This window comes from Dendropsophus ebraccatus, chromosome 3, assembly GCF_027789765.1.
Source record: "Dendropsophus ebraccatus isolate aDenEbr1 chromosome 3, aDenEbr1.pat, whole genome shotgun sequence".
NCBI lineage: Eukaryota > Metazoa > Chordata > Amphibia > Anura > Hylidae > Dendropsophus > Dendropsophus ebraccatus.
The window spans coordinates 192119798-192143893 of record NC_091456.1 but is presented as its reverse complement, the minus strand read 5'-3'; the positions used below and the strand labels follow the sequence as shown (position 1 = coordinate 192143893).

At 45.3% G+C, this 24096-nt stretch overlaps 2 protein-coding genes across 2 annotated transcripts in view; both read left to right on the top strand.

Annotated features, from left to right (window-relative positions):
• The window catches only part of LOC138786631 (uncharacterized), a 491239-nt gene that overhangs the window by 93741 nt on the left and 373402 nt on the right, over window positions 1-24096 (top strand). The gene's annotated exons all lie outside the window — the stretch shown is intronic.
• The window catches only part of LOC138787601 (uncharacterized), a 109951-nt gene that overhangs the window by 79242 nt on the left and 6613 nt on the right, over window positions 1-24096 (top strand). The window contains 1 exon segment of the mRNA XM_069964943.1: window positions 795-2523. Within this exon segment, the coding sequence (XP_069821044.1) occupies window positions 795-2523 (1729 nt within the window).

Here is a 24096-nt window from a genome sequence, read left to right as displayed (position 1 = left end):
CTGGGAGAGGGGAGATCAGTACACAGAGCGGGCGGGAACTGGGCGACCGCAGCATAGGAATAGCGAGGAGGTAAGGGGGGAATCACCACCTAGGGGTGCCACTCTGGCTGCCGGGCCCAGTCACCATGGCGACCACGGTAGCTACACCACTGGGCTCAGCCAATCACTGACCAAGACAGGACAGCACCTAGGCTAATGATTGGCTGAGCAGCTGTGACTGCAGAGACAGGTTCAGAAGTGTCAGCAGCGGCTGCAGTCAGGGGGGGGGCACAGAGACAAGGCAGGAGGACACCGGGTGAGCGTGGAGAAGTAAGTATCATCTTTATTCCACTGGCAGCATAACATATGGGGTACCCCCCCCCCCCCCCCCAGGACGAAAGGAATATTTTAATTTAACCCAATAAAGTTTGGAACTCCTCCCCTAGAAGGTATATAACAGAGACTATGATCTGGGCCTACCAAACATTACTAACATTATCTTATTAAATAATAATAACCCATCTTTCTTCTTGGCAGCTGAGTGTCCCCGGAGATCAGAGGGACATCAGATATCTCCAGATATTACAGCAGATGGTCAGATCACACAAGATACATATGAAGAACCTTCTATTACCCCAGATATACCCCCAGCCCCTCACAGCAAAGATCTGGCATCTCATCCTTCTATACACGTCCTGGCTACTGATTCACCAGAGATTAAGCAGAATAAGAAGAGATTTTCATGTTCAGAATGTGAAAGATGTTTTATACTAAAATCACAACTCATGCAACATCAAAAAACGCACACAAAAAAGAACCCATTTTCATGCTCAGAATGTGGAAAATGTTTTGCTTTTAAATCAATGCTCACTATACATGAAAGAATTCACACAAGGGAGAAGCCATTTTCATGTTCAGAATGTGGAAAATGTTTTGCTTTTAAATCAACGCTCACTATACATGAAAGAACTCATACGGGAGAGAAGCCATATTCATGTTCGGAATGTGGAAAATGTTTTACTTCGAAATCACAGCTAACTATACATGAAAGTACCCATACGGGAAAGAAGCCATTTTCATGTTCAGAATGTGGGAAATGTTTTACATTGAAATCAACACTCAAATTACATAAACTAACTCATACGGGAGAGAAGCCATTTTCATGTTCAGAATGTGGGAAATGTTTTACATCGAAATCAACACTCAAATTACATAAACGAACTCATACGGGAGAGAAGCCATTTTCATGTTCAGAATGTGGAAATTGTTTTGCTGGTAAATCACAGCTCACTTTACATGAAAGAACTCACACAAGAAAGAACCCATTTTCATGCTCAGAGTGTGGGAAACATTGTACTACGAAATCACAGCTGACTATACATGAAAGAATTCACACAGGGGAGAAGCCATTTTCATGTTCAGAATGTGGGAAATGTTTTGCTTACAAACAGTATCTCACCGTACATGAAAGAACTCATACAGGAGAGAAGCCCTTTTCATGTTCAGAATGTGAAAAGCGTTTTGCTTTTAAATCAACGCTCACTTCACATGAAAGAACTCATACTGGAGAGAAGCCATTTTCATGTTCAGAATGTGGCAAATGTTTTTCTTTTAAATCAGAGCTCACTATACATGAAAGAACTCATACGGGAGAGAAGCCATTTTCATGTTCAGAATGTGGCAAATGTTTTTCTTTTAAATCAGCGCTCACTATACATGAAAGAACTCATACGGGAGAGAAGCCATTTTCATGTTCAGAATGTGGAAAATGTTTTGCTGTTAAATCAGAGCTCACTTTACATGAAAGAACTCACACAGGAAATAACCAATTTTCATGCTCAGAGTGTGGGAAACATTGTACTACGAAATCACAGCTGACTATACATGAAAGAATTCACACAGGGGAGAAGCCATTTTCATGTTCAGAGTGTGGGAAACTTTGTACTATGAAATCACATCTTACTATACATGAAAGAATGCACACAGGGGAGAAGCCATTTTCATGTTCAGAATGTGGCAAATGTTTTGCTCAAAAAAGCCAACTCACCACACATGAAAGGACTCATACAGGAGAAAAGCCATTTTCATGTTCAGAATGTGGAGAATGTTTTGCTTTGAAAGCAAAGCTCACTGTACATGAAAGAACTCATACAGGAGAGAAGCCATTTTCATGTTCAGAATGTGGAAAATATTTTGATTTTAAATCAGGGCTCACATTACATGAAAGAACTCATACTGGAGAGAAGCCATTTTCATGTTCAGAATGTGGAAAGCATTTTGCTGTGAAATCAAGGCTCACTTCACATGAAAGAACTCATACTGGAGAGAAGCCATTTTCATGTTCGGAATGTGAAAAAAGTTTCCTTTTTAAATCCATGCTTTCTGTACATGAAAGAACTCATGCAGGAGAGAAGCCATTTTCATGTTCAGAATGTGGAAAATGTTTCCTTGTTAAATCCATGTTTTCTGTACATGAAAGAACTCATACAGGAGAGAAGCCATTTTCATGTTCAGAATGTGGAAAATGTTTTACACAGAAATGTAATCTTATTACTCATAAAAAGATTCACTCCAGGGAGAAGCCAGTTCATAGCGCTCAATGATCACTCACACGTCTGTTATCCAAAGAGCAAATCTAATCCAGATACCACAGCTATGTATTCCCCATGTGTATAGGAGATCAGGCGGTAATACAGATATCATATACCGCAGCTCCAAACTTATATACGAGTAGTCACAGTGCAGCCAGGAGGTCACGGGTGAGGAGGTGACTTTATAATATGACGGTTCAGCAGGTATTATCTCCTTTATCGAGCAGAAGTGAATGACGCACAATGGCGGCTTATATATATATATATATACAGAGATACAAAATCATTGGTGCGGACAGAGCTGATCCTAGTATACAGATCACTGCATATACCTCCCAGAAGACACCAGTGATACAGCAGCTCTCCGCACCCAGCTACATCTGTTACTACAGCAACTCAATGCCGGCTTATGTTAAAGGGGTACTCCGACAAAAATCCTTTTCTTTCAAGTGTTGTTGTTTCAGAAAACTTTTGACATATCATAGAGACGTCAGAGAGATATGTCAGAAGTTTTGATCGGTCCGGGTCCGAGTGTTTATACCGATCGGGTGATAGAGTGGGGAGAAGACCGCGCTAAGCGTAATCCTCTCGCGGCTCTGTCACGTGATCAGTCGGGATGATAATGGAGCTCTATGGAGCCTGACTGATCACGCTGACAGAGCGGGGAGAGGACGTGCTGCAGCGTGGTCCTCTCCCCGCTCCTTCTGCCAGTCGGTACAGGTATGAACACATCTCTATGACGTCTCTATGACGTCTCTATGTCGTGTCATAAGTTTTCTGAAACGATAGTGAAACTTTCAAATCAACCGGTTTCAGAAAGTTCTATAGATTTGTAATTTACTTCTATCTAAAAATCTCCAGTCTTCAGGTACTTATCAGCTGCTGTATGTCCTGCAAGAAGCGGTGTATTCTTTCCAGTCTGGTACAGTGCTCTCTGCCGCCACCTCTGTCCATGTCAGGAACTGCTCACAGTACAGTTTAAGGCTCGGTTCACACGTTGTAAGAGTGCGGCTGTATTTGCGGCTGTAATTGTGCGGCGGTATTTTTGGTGGTTCGTGTGTATGCTTGGAAGTATAGGATATGCGGCTGCACAGTGCACACTATGTCTGAATCTACGGCCCTATCGTAAACGGACCCGTAAAAAATGAACAAGACCATTGTTTGCGGCTGGACATGCGGCCGTGGATTGACAGGCGGTCCGTACGGAGTACTTCAAAAATAGCCGGCAATGATGCCGAATGCCGATGCCTCTAATAGTTAATATATTAAATTAATCAAAGACATTTTATTTGTAATCAAGACACTTTCGTTGATCAATAATTTATTTCTAACGAATCCATCATTTTGCAATTAAATATACTGTTAAAATAAATAGATATATAAATAAATGTATATTTATCTATATATTTATTTTTTGACAGTATATTTAATTGCACAATGATGGATTCGTTAGAATTAAATTATTGACCAACGAAACTGATTTTATTACAACGAAAATGTGTTTTATTAATTAAATATAAATTAGTACAGGAAGCTCCATAAGCCGTTAATTCATATTCCCGGTAATAGAGCATTCTGTACTAATCATCACTTTACTTTAATTAAAACATCAAATGTTTCTTCTAATTATGTTGTGACAATAACATTATTAGAAGAAACATTTAGAATTATATGTGCGCTCAGCTGATTGGCTGTTCGGCTGAGCGCACATATAATGAGCCGGTCCGCAGTACAGTGACTTCATTGTGCTGCGGACCAGCGAAGAGGACACATCGGGGTGAGTATACAGCTCTCCCCACCCCCTCCCCGGCACTGCACCCCTCCCAGCAAGGAAGGGGGGGTCAGTTAACCCCTTCCTTGCTGGGATGGGTGCAGTCTGACATCAGTCTGGCCCCCAAGGGGTTAAGGGGGATGCAATACATCCTCCCTTAACCCCTTGGGGGTCAGACTGTAAGCAGCGATCTGTAAAGATGCTGCATACTGTAAGGAGCACAACACCGCTCACAATGATGGGTGTTGTGCTCCTGTTTGTGTGTTTTTTGTGTGTTTCTCCCTTTTTGTTTTTCAGATATCGGTATCCTGGGGATTACGTCGGATTCCATGGACTACGTCGATGACCAGCGGTTGTTCTTTGAATTTTTTTAATAAAATGGTCAATGAGGGGTGTGGGGGTGTTTTTATTTGAATAAAAAAAATTTTTAACTTGTGTCTTGTCTTTATTTCTTTACTTTATAGACTTAGTAGTGGAAGCCGTCTAATAGACGGAATCCATTACTAAGTTGGGGCCTAGTGTTAGCCGGTATAAAATGGCTAACACTAACCCCCTATTATTACCCCAGTACCCAATGCCACCAGGGGTACTGGGAAGAGCCGGGTGCCAGTGGTCCCGGAGCGTCAAAATTGTCGCTCCTGGACCGGGCGGCAGCAGGCTGGTAAGATTTAGGCTGGGGAGGGCCTAAACCAATGGCTCTTCCCACCCTGGTGTTACCAGGCTGCTGTCGTTTGGTTTTTAACCCGGCTGGTTATAAAAATAGGGGGGACCCTATGCGGTTTTTTTTTTAATTATTTTTTTTTTTTTTTAAAAACCCGCATAGGGTCCCCCCTATTTTTATAACCAGCCGGGTTAAAAACCAAACGACAGCAGCCTGGTAACACCAGGGTGGGAAGAGCCATTGTTTTAGGCCCTCCCCAGCCTAAATCTTACCAGCCTGCTGCCGCCCGGTCCAGGAGCGCCAATATTGACGCTCCGGGACCACTGGCACCCGGCTCTTCCCAGTACCCCTGGTGGCATTGGGTACTGGGGTAATAATAGGGGGTTAGTGTTAGCCATTTTATACCGGCTAACACTAGGCCCCAACTTAGTAATGGATTCCGTCTATTAGACGCTTCCACTACTAAGTCTATAAAGTAAAGAAATAAAGACAAGACACAAGTTTAAATTTTTTTTTATTCAAACACCCCCACACCCCTCATTGACCATTTTATTAAAAAAATTCAAAGAACAACCGCTGGTCATCGACGTAGTCCATGGAATCCGACGTAATCCCCAGGATACCGATATCTGAAAAACAAAAAGGGAGAAACACACAAAAAACACACAAACAGGAGCACAACAGCATTATTGAACAACGAAAGGGACTTTATTACAAAGAGAATGTGTTTTATTATTTTAATAGATTAACCATGAGAGACATCGGCTATAGTGCAGAGGATCGCAAACCCCGGTAATAGCGATTCATGTAAACTGTTTCCCTGCTTTCCCAGATGCATCCAGAGGTGTTTGCATCACTTTCTTAACATTTTATTTGTTATTTTTAGTTGAACCAGATTTCCAAGTAAATGACCGTATGTTTTGAGCCGCATGTCTATTTTTTCCCACGGCCGCAGTTTCACCCGCACATTTACAGCCGCATAAAAAATACAGCCGCACAGTTACAGCGTGTGAACCTAGCCTAAAGGGGTACTCCAGCGAGAAGATTCCCGTACTAGAAACACATTACACATTGTTTGTGATCGGCGAATACGAACAATAAGCGTCACGTTCATACAAACATACGAAGATTTCCCAACATGGCCGCTCACCACTAGTAAGGGCGGCCGTATGATGGCAGATGCTTGGTCATGCTTCAGTATATCCCAATGTTTGTTTACAATGAATTTAATTGACTTGTGGTCTGAAGAAAAGGTGGCGATGACATTTAACCCTTAGTTGGTCATATCTTCCTTCTTCTTACCAGATTGGATTCCTTGTTTTTGACTCTTATTCCCGAGTGAAATGGGGTAATTCTCGGAAATGACTCTTTTTTTTTGAGAACTTTGCTTTGTTTCCTAAAGTCCTTCATGGTGGAGGAATCGCGGCGGATACGTCTGAACTGTCCAAACGTAATATTATCGATGGATTTTCCATTTTCTGTGGTGAGAACTTTCATAGTGTAAATAACTATTTCCGTCAACAGGTTTTAAATATGGGGGGGGGGGGGCGGGAAGGTATAATATATGGGGGTGGGGGGGGGGCGGGAAGGTATAATATATGGGGGTGGGGGAAGGTATAATATATGGGGGTGGGGGGGGCGGGAAGGTATAATATATGGGGGCGGGAAGGTATAATATATGGGGGCAGGGGGCGGGAAAGTATAATATATGGGGGGGGGGGGCGGGAAGGTATAATATATGGGGGAGGTATAATATATGGGGGGGGGCGGGAAGGTATAATATATGGGGGTGGGGGGGGAAGGTATAATATATGGGGGTGGGGGGGAGGAAGGTATAATATATGGGGGTGGGGGGGCGGGAAGGTATAATATATGGGGGTGGGGGGGCAGGAAGGTATAATATATGGGGGGAGGTATAATATATGGGGGGGGGCGGGAAGGTATAATATATAGGGGTGGGGGGGGAAGGTATAATATATGGGGGTGGGGGGGCGGGAAGGTATAATATATGGAGGTGGGGCGCGGGAAGGTATAATATATGGGGGTGGGGGGGCAGGAAGGTATAATATATGGGGGGGGCGGGAAGGTTTAATATATGGGGTTGGGGGGGCAGGAAGGTATAATATATGGGGGGGGCGGGAAGGTATAATATATGGAGGTGGGGCGCGGGAAGGTATAATATATGGAGTTGGGGCGCGGGAAGGTATAATATATGGGGGTGGGGGGGCGGGAAGGTATAATATATGGGGGGAGGTATAATATATGGGGGGGGGCGGGAAGGTATAATATATAGGGGTGGGGGGGGAAGGTATAATATATGGGGGTGGGGGGGCGGGAAGGTATAATATATGGGGGTGGGGGGGCGGGAAGGTATAATATATGGGGGCAGGGGGCGGGAAGGTATAATATATGGAGGTGGGGTGCGGGAAGGTATAATATATGGGGGGGGGGCGGGAAGGTATAATATATGGAGGTGGGGGGCAGGAAGGTATAATATATGGGGGTGGGGGGGCAGGAAGGTATAATATATGGGGGGGGCGGGAAGGTTTAATATATGGGGTTGGGGGGGCAGGAAGGTATAATATATGGGGGTGGGGGGGAGGGAAGGTATAATATATGGAGGTGGGGTGCGGGAAGGTATAATATATGGAGGTGGGGTGCGGGAAGGTATAATATATGGGGGGGGGCGGGAAGGTATAATATATGGAGGTGGGGGGCAGGAAGGTATAATATATGGGGGTGGGGGGGCAGGAAGGTATAATATATGGGGGGGGCGGGAAGGTTTAATATATGGGGTTGGGGGGGCAGGAAGGTATAATATATGGGGGGGCGGGAAGGTATAATATATGGAGGTGGGGCGCGGGAAGGTATAATATATGGAGGTGGGGCGCGGGAAGGTATAATATATGGGGGTGGGGGGGCAGGAAGGTATAATATATGGGGGTGGGGGGAAGGTATAATATATGGGGGTGGAAGGGGCGGGAAGGTATAATATATGGAGATGGGGCGCGGGAAGATATAATATATGGGGGCAGGGGGCGGGAAGGTATAATATATGGGGGCAGGGGGCGGGAAGGTATAATATATGGGGGTGGGGGGCGCGGGAAGGTATAATATATGGGGGTGGGGGAAAGTATAATATATGGGGGCAGGGGGCGGGAAGGTATAATATATGGGGGTGGGGGGGCGGGAAGGTATAATATATGGAGGTGGGGGGGAGGGAAGGTATAATATATGGGGGCAGGGGGCGGGAAGGTATAATATATGGGGGTGGGGGGCGGGAAGGTATAATATATGGAGGTGGGGGGGCGGGAAGGTATAATATATGGAGGTGGGTGAAGGTATAATATATGGGGGTGGGGGGGGGCGGGAAGGTATAATATATGGGGGGGAGGTATAATATATGGGGGGGGAGGTATAATATATGGAGTCGGGGGGCAGGAAGGTATAATATATGGGGGTGGGGGAAGGTATAATATATGGGGTGGGGGGCGGTAAGGTATAATATATGGGGGTGGGGGGGGGGCGGGAAGGTATAATATACAATCATGGTTTATTACATTTTTAAAAAATAAAGGAATTTTAAAAAAAAAAGTATTTTGTTTCTATTAAAGGAGAAGTCTGGATATGCAATAAGTTTTTGAAAAAGCGGGGGGTTGGGGGGGGGGATGACAACATGGTGACCACCACCATGTCCCCATGCCTGTCCAGCGCCAGATCGCCACTCTGTGACCCCCCGCCAGGCTCGGGCATTTTCTTCTCAGTCAATGTCATGGCCCGGTTGATTGGCAGCTCGCTCGGCAGGCTGCCAGTCAGCTGGATAAGGCCCCCTTCTGTCAGTTTTAACTGTCAGGAAATCCTGATCAGGAGGCCTTAAGTGTCATCAGGAAAGTATCAGGATTTCCTGACAGTAATCCGTTTGTACCTTCAGGAAATTATCAGGAATCCATCAGGAAATGCCTTTAGGATTTTCTGATGAGAAGAAAAAAAATGGGACATGATGGGAGATGTAGTTCGGCAAACTGGATAGTCACAGTTTGCAGAACTACAACTCCTATTATGCCCGACTGACAGGTCATGATTGAAGTTGTACTTCTACAACCTGGATGTCTACAGGCTGCAGAAGTACATGAGCGCTGGACCCGGGGAGAAGAAGCCCTGCAGCATAGTAGGTAATGTATGCTGTTTTATGAAATCGTCGGTCGCCGGCCGCGCATCGCTAGTCCATGTAGTGATGCGCGGTTGGTGACCGATGATTTTAGGTTTTTACCTAAATAAACGATCAGCCGATGACACGATCATCGGCTGATCGCTGTCTCTATTCCATGGAGCGATAATCGGCCAATTATCGCTCTGTGGAATAGGCCCCTTAGGACTTGGAGATGTCTTTTTGCATCAAAAATAACAGAGAACAGGAAGAAACAGGAACAAAATATAGTGATAAGGAAAAACACAATACGGGACAACGAGACCCTCACAACCAATCACGTCTGTCCACCTAGGAGACGATTGACAAATAGAGGAAGGATTCATAGAATTAGGGATGTAGAAATAATCCTGGCATGTATCTGACTGTGTGACTTCTATTCCTCACAATGTTGTCTCGGCCTCAGTAGACCAAAACCAGACCGAACGGGCTCCCTCATACACCCAGGATTTTATGAGTTAATCCTTATTGTCACTCATAGGCCCCGTTCCCACTGAGGAAAGGTAGCGGAATTCCGCGACGGAATTGTCCGCCGCGGAATGCCGTTAGCTTCCCGCTCATAATAGGAGTCTATGGGAGGCGCGCGCTCCTGCCCTGTCCGCGCTGAAGAATGAACATGTTCCCTTCCATAGACTCCCATTATGAGCGGGAAGCTAACGGCATTCCGCGGCGGACAATTCCGTCGCGGAATTCCGCTACCTTTCCTCAGTGGGAACGGGGCCAAACAGAAATCATTCAGAGAGACTCATGTGTTTTACATAAGCAAATATTGGTCTTTTGGCCACAAAATTGCAGAAACAACAAATGACAAGAAAGTAACACACAACACAGTAACACACAACACAGTAACACACAACACAGTAACACACAACACAGTAACACACAACACAGTAACACACTAACACAGTAACACACTAACACACAATACAGTAACAGACAACACAGTAACACACAACACAGTAACACACTAACACACAACACAGTAACACACAACACATGACAAGACAGTAACACACAACACAGTAACACACAACACAGTAACACACAACACATGACAAGACAGTAACACACAACACAGTAACACACTAACACACAACGCAGTAACACATCACATGACAAGACAGTAACACACAACACAGTAACACACAACACATGACAAGACAGTAACACACAACACAGTAACACAGTAACACACAACACATGACAAGACAGTAACACACAACACAGTAACACACAACACAGTAACACACAACACATGACAAGACAGTAACACACAACACAGTAACACACAACACAGTAACACACAACACATGACAAGACAGTAACACACAACACAGTAACACACAACACAGTAACACACAACACAGTAACACACAACACATGACAAGACAGTAACACACAACACAGTAACACACAACACATGACAAGACAGTAACACACAACACAGTAACACACAACACATGACAAGACAGTAACACACAACACAGTAACACACAACACAGTAACACACAACACATGACAAGACAGTAACACACAACACAGTAACACACAACACAGTAACACACAACACATGACAAGACAGTAACACACAACACAGTAACACACAACACAGTAACACACAACACAGTAACACACAACACAGTAACACACAACACATGACAAGACAGTAACACACAACACAGTAACACACAACACAGTAACACACAACACATGACAAGACAGTAACACACAACACAGTAACACACAACACATGACAAGACAGTAACACACAACACAGTAACACACAACACATGACAAGACAGTAACACACAACACAGTAACACACAACACAGTAACACACAACACATGACAAGACAGTAACACACAACACAGTAACACACAACACAGTAACACACAACACAGTAACACACAACACATGACAAGACAGTAACACACAACACAGTAACACACAACACATGACAAGACAGTAACACACAACACAGTAACACACAACACATGACAAGACAGTAACACACAACACAGTAACACACAACACAGTAACTCACAACACATGACAAGACAGTAACACACAACACAGTAACACACAACACAGTAACACACAACACATGACAAGACAGTAACACACAACACAGTAACACACAACACAGTAACACACAACACAGTAACACACAACACATGACAAGACAGTAACACACAACACAGTAACACACAACACATGACAAGACAGTAACACACAACACAGTAACACACAACACATGACAAGACAGTAACACACAACACAGTAACACACAACACAGTAACACACAACACATGACAAGACAGTAACACACAACACAGTAACACACAACACAGTAACACACAACACATGACAAGACAGTAACACACAACACAGTAACACACAACACATGACAAGACAGTAACACACAACACAGTAACACACAACACATGACAAGACAGTAACACACAACACAGTAACACACAACACAGTAACACACAACACAGTAACACACAACACATGACAAGACAGTAACACACAACACAGTAACACACAACACAGTAACACACAACACATGACAAGACAGTAACACACAACACAGTAACACACAACACAGTAACACACAACACAGTAACACACAACACATGACAAGACAGTAACACACAACACAGTAACACACAACACAGTAACACACAACACATGACAAGACAGTAACACACAACACAGTAACACACAACACAGTAACACAAAAGGGCCCAAAATAAGTTAGCTATCCAGATCCTCCTCATGGAGCCCATCGGGAAGTTCTTGGGGTTTGCTGGAGGGGAATTGTTTATAATTCAGGATTATTTTGAGGACAAAAATTTTTACATTTTATCAATTTTAGGATAGACTGAAGATGCACCATTACCTTCTAACGGACACTAAACCTTAAAGGGGTTGTCCAGGGAATTTTTTTTTCTTTCCAATCAACTGGTTTCAGAAAGTTAAATAGATTTGTAATTTACTTCTATTTAAAAATCTCAAGTTTTTCCATACTTATAAGCTACTATATATCCTGCAGGAAGTGTTGTTTGTTTACATTCAGAAACAGTGCTCTCTACTGACATCTCTGGCGGAGTCAGGAACTGTCTAGAGCAGCAGCAAGTCCCCATAGAAAATCTCTCCTGCTCAGGACAGTTCCTGACTCCACCAGAGATGTCAGTAGAGAGCACTGTTACCCTGGGTAGGGTTAGTACCGGGGTCACTCTCATCTCCTCCTGTCTTTTATTTGGTTTGTACATTTTTTGCACATATACCATATATATATATTTTTTGTATTTTGATATATTGTATTGATTTACTTTTTTGTGCATGATGTACCGTTTACTGTATGGATTCATGGGAGGGATGCCTGCTATCTAGGCATGTGACATTTGTTCATGTGGGAGATCCCGGTTGGTGGGGTGATTGATTGTATTCTCCCCCCTCAGAGTTGGGTTTTTATTGCTGTATACAGCCTTTCTTGTTTTTTCTGTGTGTTTTCTCTTATCTTTTGTATAATAAAATCATGTTGATATATTTTTGGATGTGCAGTACTTTATTATCCTCAGATTCTTTTTCTTGTTTTTTGTCAAATTAATTCAAAAATGAAAAGTTTTTCTTACCAGAATTCAGATGATCTCGTTCCCAAATTCTCCGACTATTTGTGAGTCCGTCACTCCTGCCTCAGTCGCGGTTGGAACACAGCATCAAATCTGCTGCAGATCCTGTAGGTGTGAACGCACCCTAACAAGGACACCAGCTTCCACCCAGTGCCAAGAGCACAACTTGTCTTCACTAAATACAGGATCTTTGTGGTTTACATAGAAAAAGGTGAGAACTTTCCTGTCTAGAAGAGCAGAGAGCAGCTAAAGGGCACGAGGCCACTGTCCCCTGGTTGTAAGCCCCCAATGCCCCCTGTACAGTAAAAAAAAAAAAAAAATCCATATACTCACCTCTGCAGCTGGGCTCCTCTGTCCTCCAGCGTCTCCTCTTCCTGTTCTGTCTGCATGAGTGACGTCACTCTGCTCTGGAGCTATAAGGGAGACAGCGGCCTCTAGTGGCCAGAAGCAGAATGATGCCTTCAGCCACAAGAGTTTTGGCAGAGTAGGAAGCCGATGTCTCCTACTCTGCCAGTGTCACTGTGAGCGCTCATTAGGAGTACTCACAGCAAGAGGCCCCTGTCAGCACCCGGAGGCAGCTCCTGATGCCAACGCTGGTGCGGGGACTAGGCTTGGGGGGAGGTGTTAGCGGGACACATGGGGATCCTGGACAGTTGGGAGGTCTGTGTATAGTCCCAGGAGCCTCCGCTCCATCCCAGTGCTGGGAATCTTCCTGCAGGACGGAGGATTCTAGAGACCAGAACTCACCCCGATACCGATCCTGCAGGAGGGACAAGGAGGCCGGGAGCAGAGGAGGCCGACGTACGGCTGAAACAACGGGCGTGCGAATATTCGACGTGCGGGCGGATGCGTACGCAGTGTGTACGCAATGCGTACACATTGCGAACGTACGCCCGTAGTCTACTTACGCTCCCTGAGCCCCCTACGAAGCGATCTGACAGCGGTCTTTTACTTGAAAATCTTCACCTAGCCCCGGACACCCCACAGAACCTTTTGGATCGGCATAGAAGAGCGGAAAAATAAAGAAATCACCACTTCGTACGGAGCCGCGGGATACGCTACGGGCGTAAGTTACAAGCCTTCCGGCTGGAAACAGTGGTCTGGTTCATTTCTTATGGCGCCGTATACGATCCCGGTGTACATTCGTACGAAGTGTGAACTGTGCGGCCGGGGTCGTATACTATGCATTGTACGCTAACTACGTAAGTTTCCGGCTGCATATTCACGGAGCGCACTACGGCCGGAAGTGTACACACATACAGCTCAGCTACATGTACATTACACATGTACAGCTCAGCTACATGTACATTACACACATATACAGCTTAGCTAAATGTACATTACACACATACAGCTCAGCTACATATAAATTACACATATACAGCTCAGCTACATGTACATTACACACATACAGCTCAGCTACATGTACATTACACACATACAGCTCAGCTACATGTACATTACACACATATACAGCTCAGCTACATGTACATTACACATATACAGCTCAGCTACATGTACATTACACACATATACAGCTCAGCTACATGTACATTACACATATACAGCTCAGCTACATGTACATTACACATATACAGCTCAGCTACATGTACATTACATTACACACATATACAGCTCAGCTACATGTACATTACACACATACAGCTCAGCTACATGTACATTACACATATACACAAGTGGTGTTGGGGGGGGGGGGATTAAGTGGGCTGGCACAGAATAGGAATAGTTAGTGGAAGTGGGGGGATGGGGATGTAGCAGCTGTGACTTCCAGCCAGATAGAAGTTACTGTGTGTAGCTCAGTGTTCGGGCGACATCAGTGCGGCACAGACCTGCTTTCCTTGCTGTGTGAATTATCCCCTGATGATTGCTGGTAAAGCGGGAAACACGTAGGGACATTGTACAAGAAGGGAGCAGATTGCTGAAGAGTCCTGAGCGCCCAGCTGAGTGGTGAGAAATACAGAGGAAGAAGGGAACACGCTCCGGATCTGACACTCTGCTCTGTGAGTAATAGCTTCATATATCCTACCCAGCGGTCTGTTTCTCCTTTTTCAGCCTTCCTTCCTTCCTTCCTTCGGCCTCAATTTATGGGCCGTTATTTTGCGCCATTCTTTTTCCTTCACGCTTCTTGTGACGCTGTTGGTTATTTACCATGAAACACTTGATTGATCGGTGATCACGCTTCAGAAGTTTGGCAATTTCAAGACGACTGCTTCATCCGTCTGCGAGACATCTCACTATTTTTGGCTTTTCAGAGTCCGTCAAATCTCTCTTCTGACCCACACCTTATATGGGGTGATGATGTCATTAGACCACACCCCTCCTCATTACATAGATGCACATCACCTGAGTAGTTGGCTTTTAAGCCTATACAGGAGTAGGACAACATGTATACAAAGGATGATGGGATCAAAATACTCATTGACCTAATAATTCTGCACACAGTGTATACTCTATGTCCATCACTGTGCTGCTCCGACACTGCTGGGGTATAAGTTGTACTGGCTCTAAAGGTATATATTAAAGGTAAAGGTATATATTAAAGGTAAAGGTATATATTGCGTTCCTGCTCCAGCATCTTTGTACCTAGTTTTGTGAAGAATTAAATCCACCATGTTTTTTTCAGGAACAGGTGGCCAATCTTTGCCCTTGTAGTGTAGTGTACAGTTGGTGGAGGTCCTGTGTACCTAAACTGTACAGTTCGGGGTCCTATATACCTGTAGTGTACAGTTGGTGAAGGTCCTGTATACCTGTACTGTATAGTTATGGGGTCCTGTATACCTATACTGTCTAATAGGTGGAGGTCCTGTATACCTGTAGGGTATAGTTTGGTAGCACCTATGGACACAGGGGCGCATACTGGTTGGCACCGCAAGATCTTTGAGTAAAGAGTGCTGCACTACATACTACTTGGGTATATACAGTATATATATATATATATATATATATATATATATATATATATGCAGCCATAGTTCATTAGCGTGCACTCGTCAGTGAGGCACCAACCCCCTCCACAGACACTTGACAGCTGTTGCGACTGTCAGTCAAAGAGGTGAGAAGCAGCTGTCCCGCGCCTGTGGAGGGGGTTATACACACATATATACAGTCACATATATACACACACATACATACAGTCACATATATACACGCACACACATACAGTCACATATATACACACACATACATACAGTCACATATATACACACACACACATACAGTCACATACGGTATATACACACACACACACATACAGTCACATATATACACACACATACATACAGTCACATATATACACGCACACACATACAGTCACATATATACACATACATACATACAGTCACATACGGTATATACACACACACACATACAGTCACATATATACACACACATACATACAGTCACATATATACATACACATACATACAGTCACATATACACACACACACACATACAGATACAGTCACATATATACTCACACACACAGTCACATATATACACACACACACACATACAGTCACATATATACACACACACACATACAGTCACATATATACACACACATACATACATACAGCACATATATACACACACACATACAGTCACATATATACACACATACATACAGTCACATATATATATATACACACACACGTACATACAGTCACATATATACACACACACATACATACAGTCACATATATACACACACACATACAGTCACATATATACACACATACATACAGTCACATATAGTACTGTCTAATAGGTGGAGGTCCTGTATACCTGTAGGGTATAGTTTGGGAGCACCTATGGTCACAGGGGCGCATACTGGTTGGCACCGCAAGATCTTTCATTAAAGAGTGCTGCACTACATACTACTTGGGTATATACTGTATATACAGTATATATATATATATATATATATATGCAGCCATAGTTCATTAGCACTTGTCGGTGAGGCACCAACCCCCTCCACAGACACTTGACAGCTGTTTCGACTGTCCGTCAATGCTGGTAAGTGACGTGAGAAGCAGCTGTCCCGCGCCTGTGAAAGGGGTTGGTGCCTCACCAAGGAGTGCGCGCTAATGAACTATGGCTGCATGAAAGTTGTAGAAGAATAAAGAAGTCAGGAAACGGGTGAGTGCCCTCCTCTTTTGTCTCTTCTATGAAGTGGTTTTGTATATTACTAGACGGCACTGTCCCCTGTATACCTGTAGTATAGAGTTGGTGGAGGTCCTGTATACCTGTAGTATACAGTTGGTGGAGGTCCTGTATACCTGTAGTGTATAGTTTGGGGGTCCTGTATACCTGTAGTATAGAGTTGGTGGAGGTGCTGTATACCTATAGTATTGAGTTTTGGGGTTCCCGTATACCTATAGTATATAGTTTTTGGGGTCCTGTACACCTGTAGTGTTTAGTTTTATGGTCCTGTATACCTGTAGTATATAGTTTTATGGTCCTTTATACCTGCAGTGTATAGTATTGGGGCCCTGTATTGTACTACTAAGAGAGTGTACGGTAAAGCTGTTATATTTTTATATCACTGGGACTCAGTCATCCTTTCCTCTGCACCAGCACCTATACACAATAGCCGCACATCTTGGGTTATTTTTCCCCTTTCTGTGGGTGTCGGTACCGATACTCCGGGTGGGTCAATTGCCACTCAAGTCTACTGTGACAAGAGCCCAAGGGACCCACTACAACCCGGCAGGTCACCCACCATTTTGGGGAATACAGCCAGCCACATAACAAAGCAGGTACCAACCCCACACCTGTGTGCTGGACTAGCACTGGCGTCACCACCGCTGATAACATCCACCAATCACCACATCGGCATCACAGTGATATATGATGCCGGGAACTCTGATCTCGGTTCTGTAGCACTTCATCCTTATTTACAGACTGTGCATGGAAGGTGGGAATAAGCCCGGAGTGTTACGGCTTCATTGTTGGGACATGTATAATACTGCGGCCGCCATGTTTGTGTCTCTTACATCTATCTCACTCGGAAGCTTCATCCTCCTCCTCCCCCTCCCATCTACATAGACTTCTATGGATAGCATGTAACGTGACCCCTAAGTGATCTTGTCTTGTCTTTTAAGGTATATTTGGCGGTCTATTTCTCCATGGAGGAGTGGGAGTATGTAGAAGGACACAAGGATCAGTACAAGGATGTGATGCTGGAGGATCAGCAGCCCCTCCCATCAGCAGGTAATACACATCACTATATACACACCTGCGGCACTTGATAAGTTGAGTGGACACTGGGGGAAAATCTGAGATTAGAGATGAACTGTCTCTCTGCTAGATCGGCGATCGCTTACAGAACCTATTAGATGGATCAGTTGTGTGGGTGGGGCAGAACGGACATTGTTAGTGATGTCCGTGCAGACTTTGCTTTAAAGGAGTAAAATAATACAGATAATACTTACCTCTCCTTGCTCCCCTGGTGTCCTCCAGCCTGGTCTCTGTGTCCCCCACTAACAGCAGCTGCCGCTGACACTTCTTAACCCATCTCTGCAGTCACAGCTGTTCAGCCAGAAGCGGAGCTAATGTCTCATGGACCCTGGTGCAGGAGGTCAACTTGCCCCCCCTCCCGCCCCTCACACACACAAGCAATGCCACGCCACTTCAAACGCCACTCCCAATCACAACGTGCTTGTCATGGCAGCCAGAGGCCTATTGAAGGCTTCCAGACCTGCCACAATTTTACGACAAAGGTTCTGCAGGCCTGCTGTGACTGAATCTATGCTGTGTACAGCGCCAGAAGCAGATAGCGCCATTCACTGCATAGTGGCCGTGCTGAGTTACTGCAGTGTACATATACCATCATACCGGGGGTAACTATCCTCACTGTACATATACCATCATACCAGGGGTAACTATCCTCACTGTACATATACCATCATACCGGGGGGTAACTATCCTCACTGTACATATACCATCATACCGGGGGTAACTATCCTCACTGTACATATACCATCATACCAGGGGTAACTATCCTCACTGTACATATACCATCATACCGGGGGGTAACTATCCTCACTGTACATATACCATCATACCGGGGGATCTATCCTCACTGTACATATACCATCATACCGGGGGGGGTAACTATCCTCACTGAACATATACCATCATACCGGGGGTAACTATCCTCACTGTACATATACCATCATACCGGGGGGGTAACTATCCTCACTGTACATATACCATCATACCGGGGGTAACTATCCTCACTGTACATATACCATCATACCAGGGGTAACTATCCTCACTGTACATATACCATCATACCGGGGGGGGCATCTATCCTCACTGTACATATACCATCATACCGGGGGCATCTATCCTCACTGTACATACACCATCATACCGGGGGGTAACTATCCTCACTGTATATATACCATCATACCGGGGGGAGCTATCCTCACTGTACATATACCATCATACCGGGGGGTAACTATCCTCACTGTATATATACCATCATACCGGGGGCATCTATCCTCACTGTACATATACCATCATACCGGGGGGTATCTATCCTCACTGTACATATAGCATCATAACGGGGGTATCTATCCTCACTGTACATATAGCATCATACCGGGGGCATCTATCCTCACTGTACATATACCATCATACCGGGGGGTAACTATCCTCACTGTACATATACCATCATACCCAGGGCCGGCTCCAGGTTTTTGTGGGCCCTTGGGCGAGAGAGTCTCAGCGGGCCCCTTTGTATAGCACACCTCGGGGCACACCTGCCAAATAAAGTATGACAAAATACCGAAAAAACCCTGTAATTCAGTAACTCACAGGTGACGTCTCCTTTGATCTGAGGCGATCGCTCTCCGTTTCCTCTCCATCTGGCCCAGACCACCATGATGATTTCTTCCAGCTACAATTCATCTCTTCAGGACCTGTCAGACAAACATCTTAGACTCCGCACATTTCCAGCAACTTCCTTCCCTTTTTCCCACCCATAAGCTCCTATACAGTAGTAACTCCGCTGTTTGGTGTCATGTGCAGTAAAGTAAGGAGGTTTGAAGGTCCCATGCTGTGCCCCCCATATAGTAATATTGTCCCCATGCTGTGCCCTCCATATAGTAATATTGTCCCCATGCTGTGCCCCCCATATAGTAATATTGTCCCCATGCTGTGCCCTCCATATAGTAATAATGTCCCAATGCTGTGCCCTCCATATAGTAATAATGCCCTCTGTCCCCATAGTAATGCCCCCATAGTAGATACCCCCTGCTCTGCCCCATAGTAATGTCCCCTGCCCCCATAGTAATGCCCCCTGCCCCCATAGTAATGCCCCCTGCTCTGCCCCATAGAAATGCCCCCTGCTCTGCCCCATAGAAATGCCCCCTGATCTCCCTCAACACAAGAAAATAAAAAAATAAAATCATACTCACTAATCCAGGGGACGGGTCCTCTTCTCCCTTGTGTGCGCCTTGTGGATCCACCAGCAGGCGTGATGACGTAATCGCTCTGCGCCTGTTGGTGAGATGGGATCCACGAAGGGATGAAACTAGAATGGAGGTGCTAGAAGGAGGTCGTCCCCCTGGAGTCTGTATTCTAGTCTGTTCACCATAGAGCAGGCCAGAATGGAGTTACAATCAGGAGGCATTACATGAGGTATACCGGGGGGGGGAACTACAACTCCCAGCGTGTCCAGCCTGTTATTATAGGAGATCAAAGGACATTACAGGAGGAGATATAATAGGACTACAACTCCCAGCATGGACAGCCTGTTATTATGGGAGATCAAAGGACATTACAGGAGGAGATATAATAGGACTACAACTCCCAGCATGGACAGCCTGTTATTATGGGAGATCAAAGGACATCACAGGAGGAGATATAATAGGACTACAACTCCCAGCATGGACAGCCTGTTATTATGGGAGATCAGAGGAGATATAAGAGGAGGACTACAACTCCCAAAATATCCAGCCTGTTATTATGGGAGATCAGAGACCATTACTGGAGGAGATATAAGAGGAGTACTACAACTCCCAGCATGGACAGCCTGTTACTATGGGAGATCAGAGGCCATTACAGAAGGAGATATAAGATGAGTACTACAACTCCCAGCATGGACAGCCTGTTATTATGGGAGATCAGAGGCCATTACAGAAGGAGATATAAGAGTACTAAAACTCACAGCACAGAAGGAAGGAATAAGTGAGCCCCGCCCCCTCATGTCACATGACAATGATCACAGGTCCTTCATCCACCTGCATCCTCTCCCGTTATCAGCCCCGCCCCCTTATGACGTCACCACAGGTCCTTCCCCAGTGCAGCAAACATGGCAGGTCCTTCCCCAACCCCTCCAGCCCTCCCCCGGACTTGGGGTCGGCAGCACCCGCCCCCCGGGTGTCCGGGGGGTCGGTAATGCGGCGGGCGTCTGGCTCACTGCTCGGGCATGTGTCGGGGGGCCCCTTGAGCGGCCGTGGGCCCCGGCACTTGCCCGAGTATGCCAGGTGCTGACGCCGGCCCTGATCATACCGGGGGGCATCTATCCTCACTGTACATATACCATCATACCGGGGGGCATCTATCCTCACTGTACATATACCATCATACCGGGGGAGCTATCCTCACTGTACATATACCATCATACCGGGGGGTAACTATCCTCACTGTACATATACCATCATACCGGGGGGGTAACTATCCTCACTGTACATATACCATCATACCGGGGGCATCTATCCTCACTGTACATATACCATCATACCGGGGGCATCTATCCTCACTGTACATATACCATCATACCGGGGGGGATCTATCCTCACTGTACATATACCATCATACCGGGGGCATCTATCCTCACTGTACATATACCATCATACCGGGGGCATCTATCCTCACTGTACATATACCATCATACCGGGGGCATCTATCCTCACTGTACATATACCATCATACCGGGGGCATCTATCCTCACTGTACATATACCATCATACCGGGGGCATCTATCCTCACTGTACATATACCATCATACCGGGGGGGTAACTATCCTCACTGTACATATACCATCATACCGGAGGAGTAACTATCCTCACTGTACATATACATCATACCGAGGGGGTAACTATCCTCACTGTACATATACCATCATACCGGGGGGCATCTATCCTCACTGTACATATACCATCATACCGGGGGGTAACTATCCTCACTGTACATATACCATCATACCGGGGGGGAACTATCCTCACTGTACATATACCATCATACCGGAGGGTAACTATCCTCACTGTACATATACCATCATACCGGGGGGCATCTATCCTCACTATACATATACCATCATACGGGGGGTAACTATCCTCACTGTACATATATCATCATACCGGGAGCATCTATCCTCACTGTACATATACCATCATACCGGGGGGTAACTATCCTCACTGTACATACACCATCATACTGGGGGTAACTATCCTCACTGTACATATACCATCATACCGGGGGGTAACTATCCTCACTGTACATATACCATCATACCGGGGGGTAACTATCCTCACTGTACATATACCATCATACCGGGGGGCATCTATCCTCACTGTACATATACCATCATACCGGGGGGCATCTATCCTCACTGTACATATACCATCATACCGGGGGTAACTATCCTCACTGTACATATACCATCATACCGGGGGGGAACTATCCTCACTGTACATATACCATCATACCGGGGGGTAACTATCCTCACTGTACATATACCATCATACCGGGGGGGTAACTATCCTCACTGTACATATACCATCATACCGGGGGGTAACTATCCTCACTGTACATATACCATCATACCGGGGGGTATCTATCCTCACTGTACATATACCATCATACCGGGGGGTAACTATCCTCACTGTACATATACCATCATACCGGGGGGCATCTATCCTCACTGTACATATACCATCATACCGGGGGTAACTATCCTCACTGTACATATACCATCATACCGGGGGTATCTATCCTCACTGTACATATACCATCATACCGGGGGGTAACTATCCTCACTGTACATATACCATCATACTGGGGGGCATCTATCCTCACTGTACATATACCATCATACCGGGGGGCATCTATCCTCACTGTACATATACCATCATACCGGGGAATAACTATCCTCACTGTACATATACCATCATACCGGGGGGTATCTATCCTCACTGTACATATACCATCATACCGGGGGCATCTATCCTCACTGTACATATACCATCATACCGGGGGGCATCTATCCTCACTGTACATATACCATCATACCGGGGGGGGGGGGTAACTATCCTCACTGTACATATACCATCATACCGGGGGTAACTATCCTCACTGTATATATACCATCATACCGGGGGGCATCTATCCTCACTGTACATATACATCATACCGGGGGCATCTATCCTCACTGTACATATACCATCATACCGGGGGGTATCTATCCTCACTGTACATATACCATCATACCAGGGGGTAACTATCCTTACTGTACATATACCATCATACCGGGGGTATCTATCCTCACTGTACATATACCATCATACCGGGGGGTAACTATCCTCACTGTACATATACCATCATACCGGGGGGTAACTATCTTCACTGTACATATACCATCATACCGGGGGGTAACTATCCTCACTGTACATATACCATCATACCGGGGGGTAACTATCCTCACTGTACATATACCATCATACCGGGGGGTAACTATCCTCACTGTACATATACCATCATACCGGGGGGTAACTATCCTCACTGTACATATACCATCATACCGGGGGTAACTATCCTCACTGTACATATACCATCATACCGGGGGGTAACTATCCTCACTGTACATATACCATCATACCGGGGGGTATCTATCCTCACTGTACATATACCATCATACCGGGGGGTAACTATCCTCACTGTACATATACCATCATACCGGGGGGTAACTATCCTCACTGTATATATACCATGATACCGGGGGGCATCTATCCTCACTGTACATATACCATCATACCGGGGGGGTAACTATCCTCACTGTACATGTACCATCATACCGGGGGGTAACTATCCTCACTGTACATATACCATCATACTGGGGGGGTAACTATCCTCACTGTACATATACCATCATACCGGGGGCATCTATCCTCACTGTACATATACCATCATACCGGGGGGTAACTATCCCCACTGTACA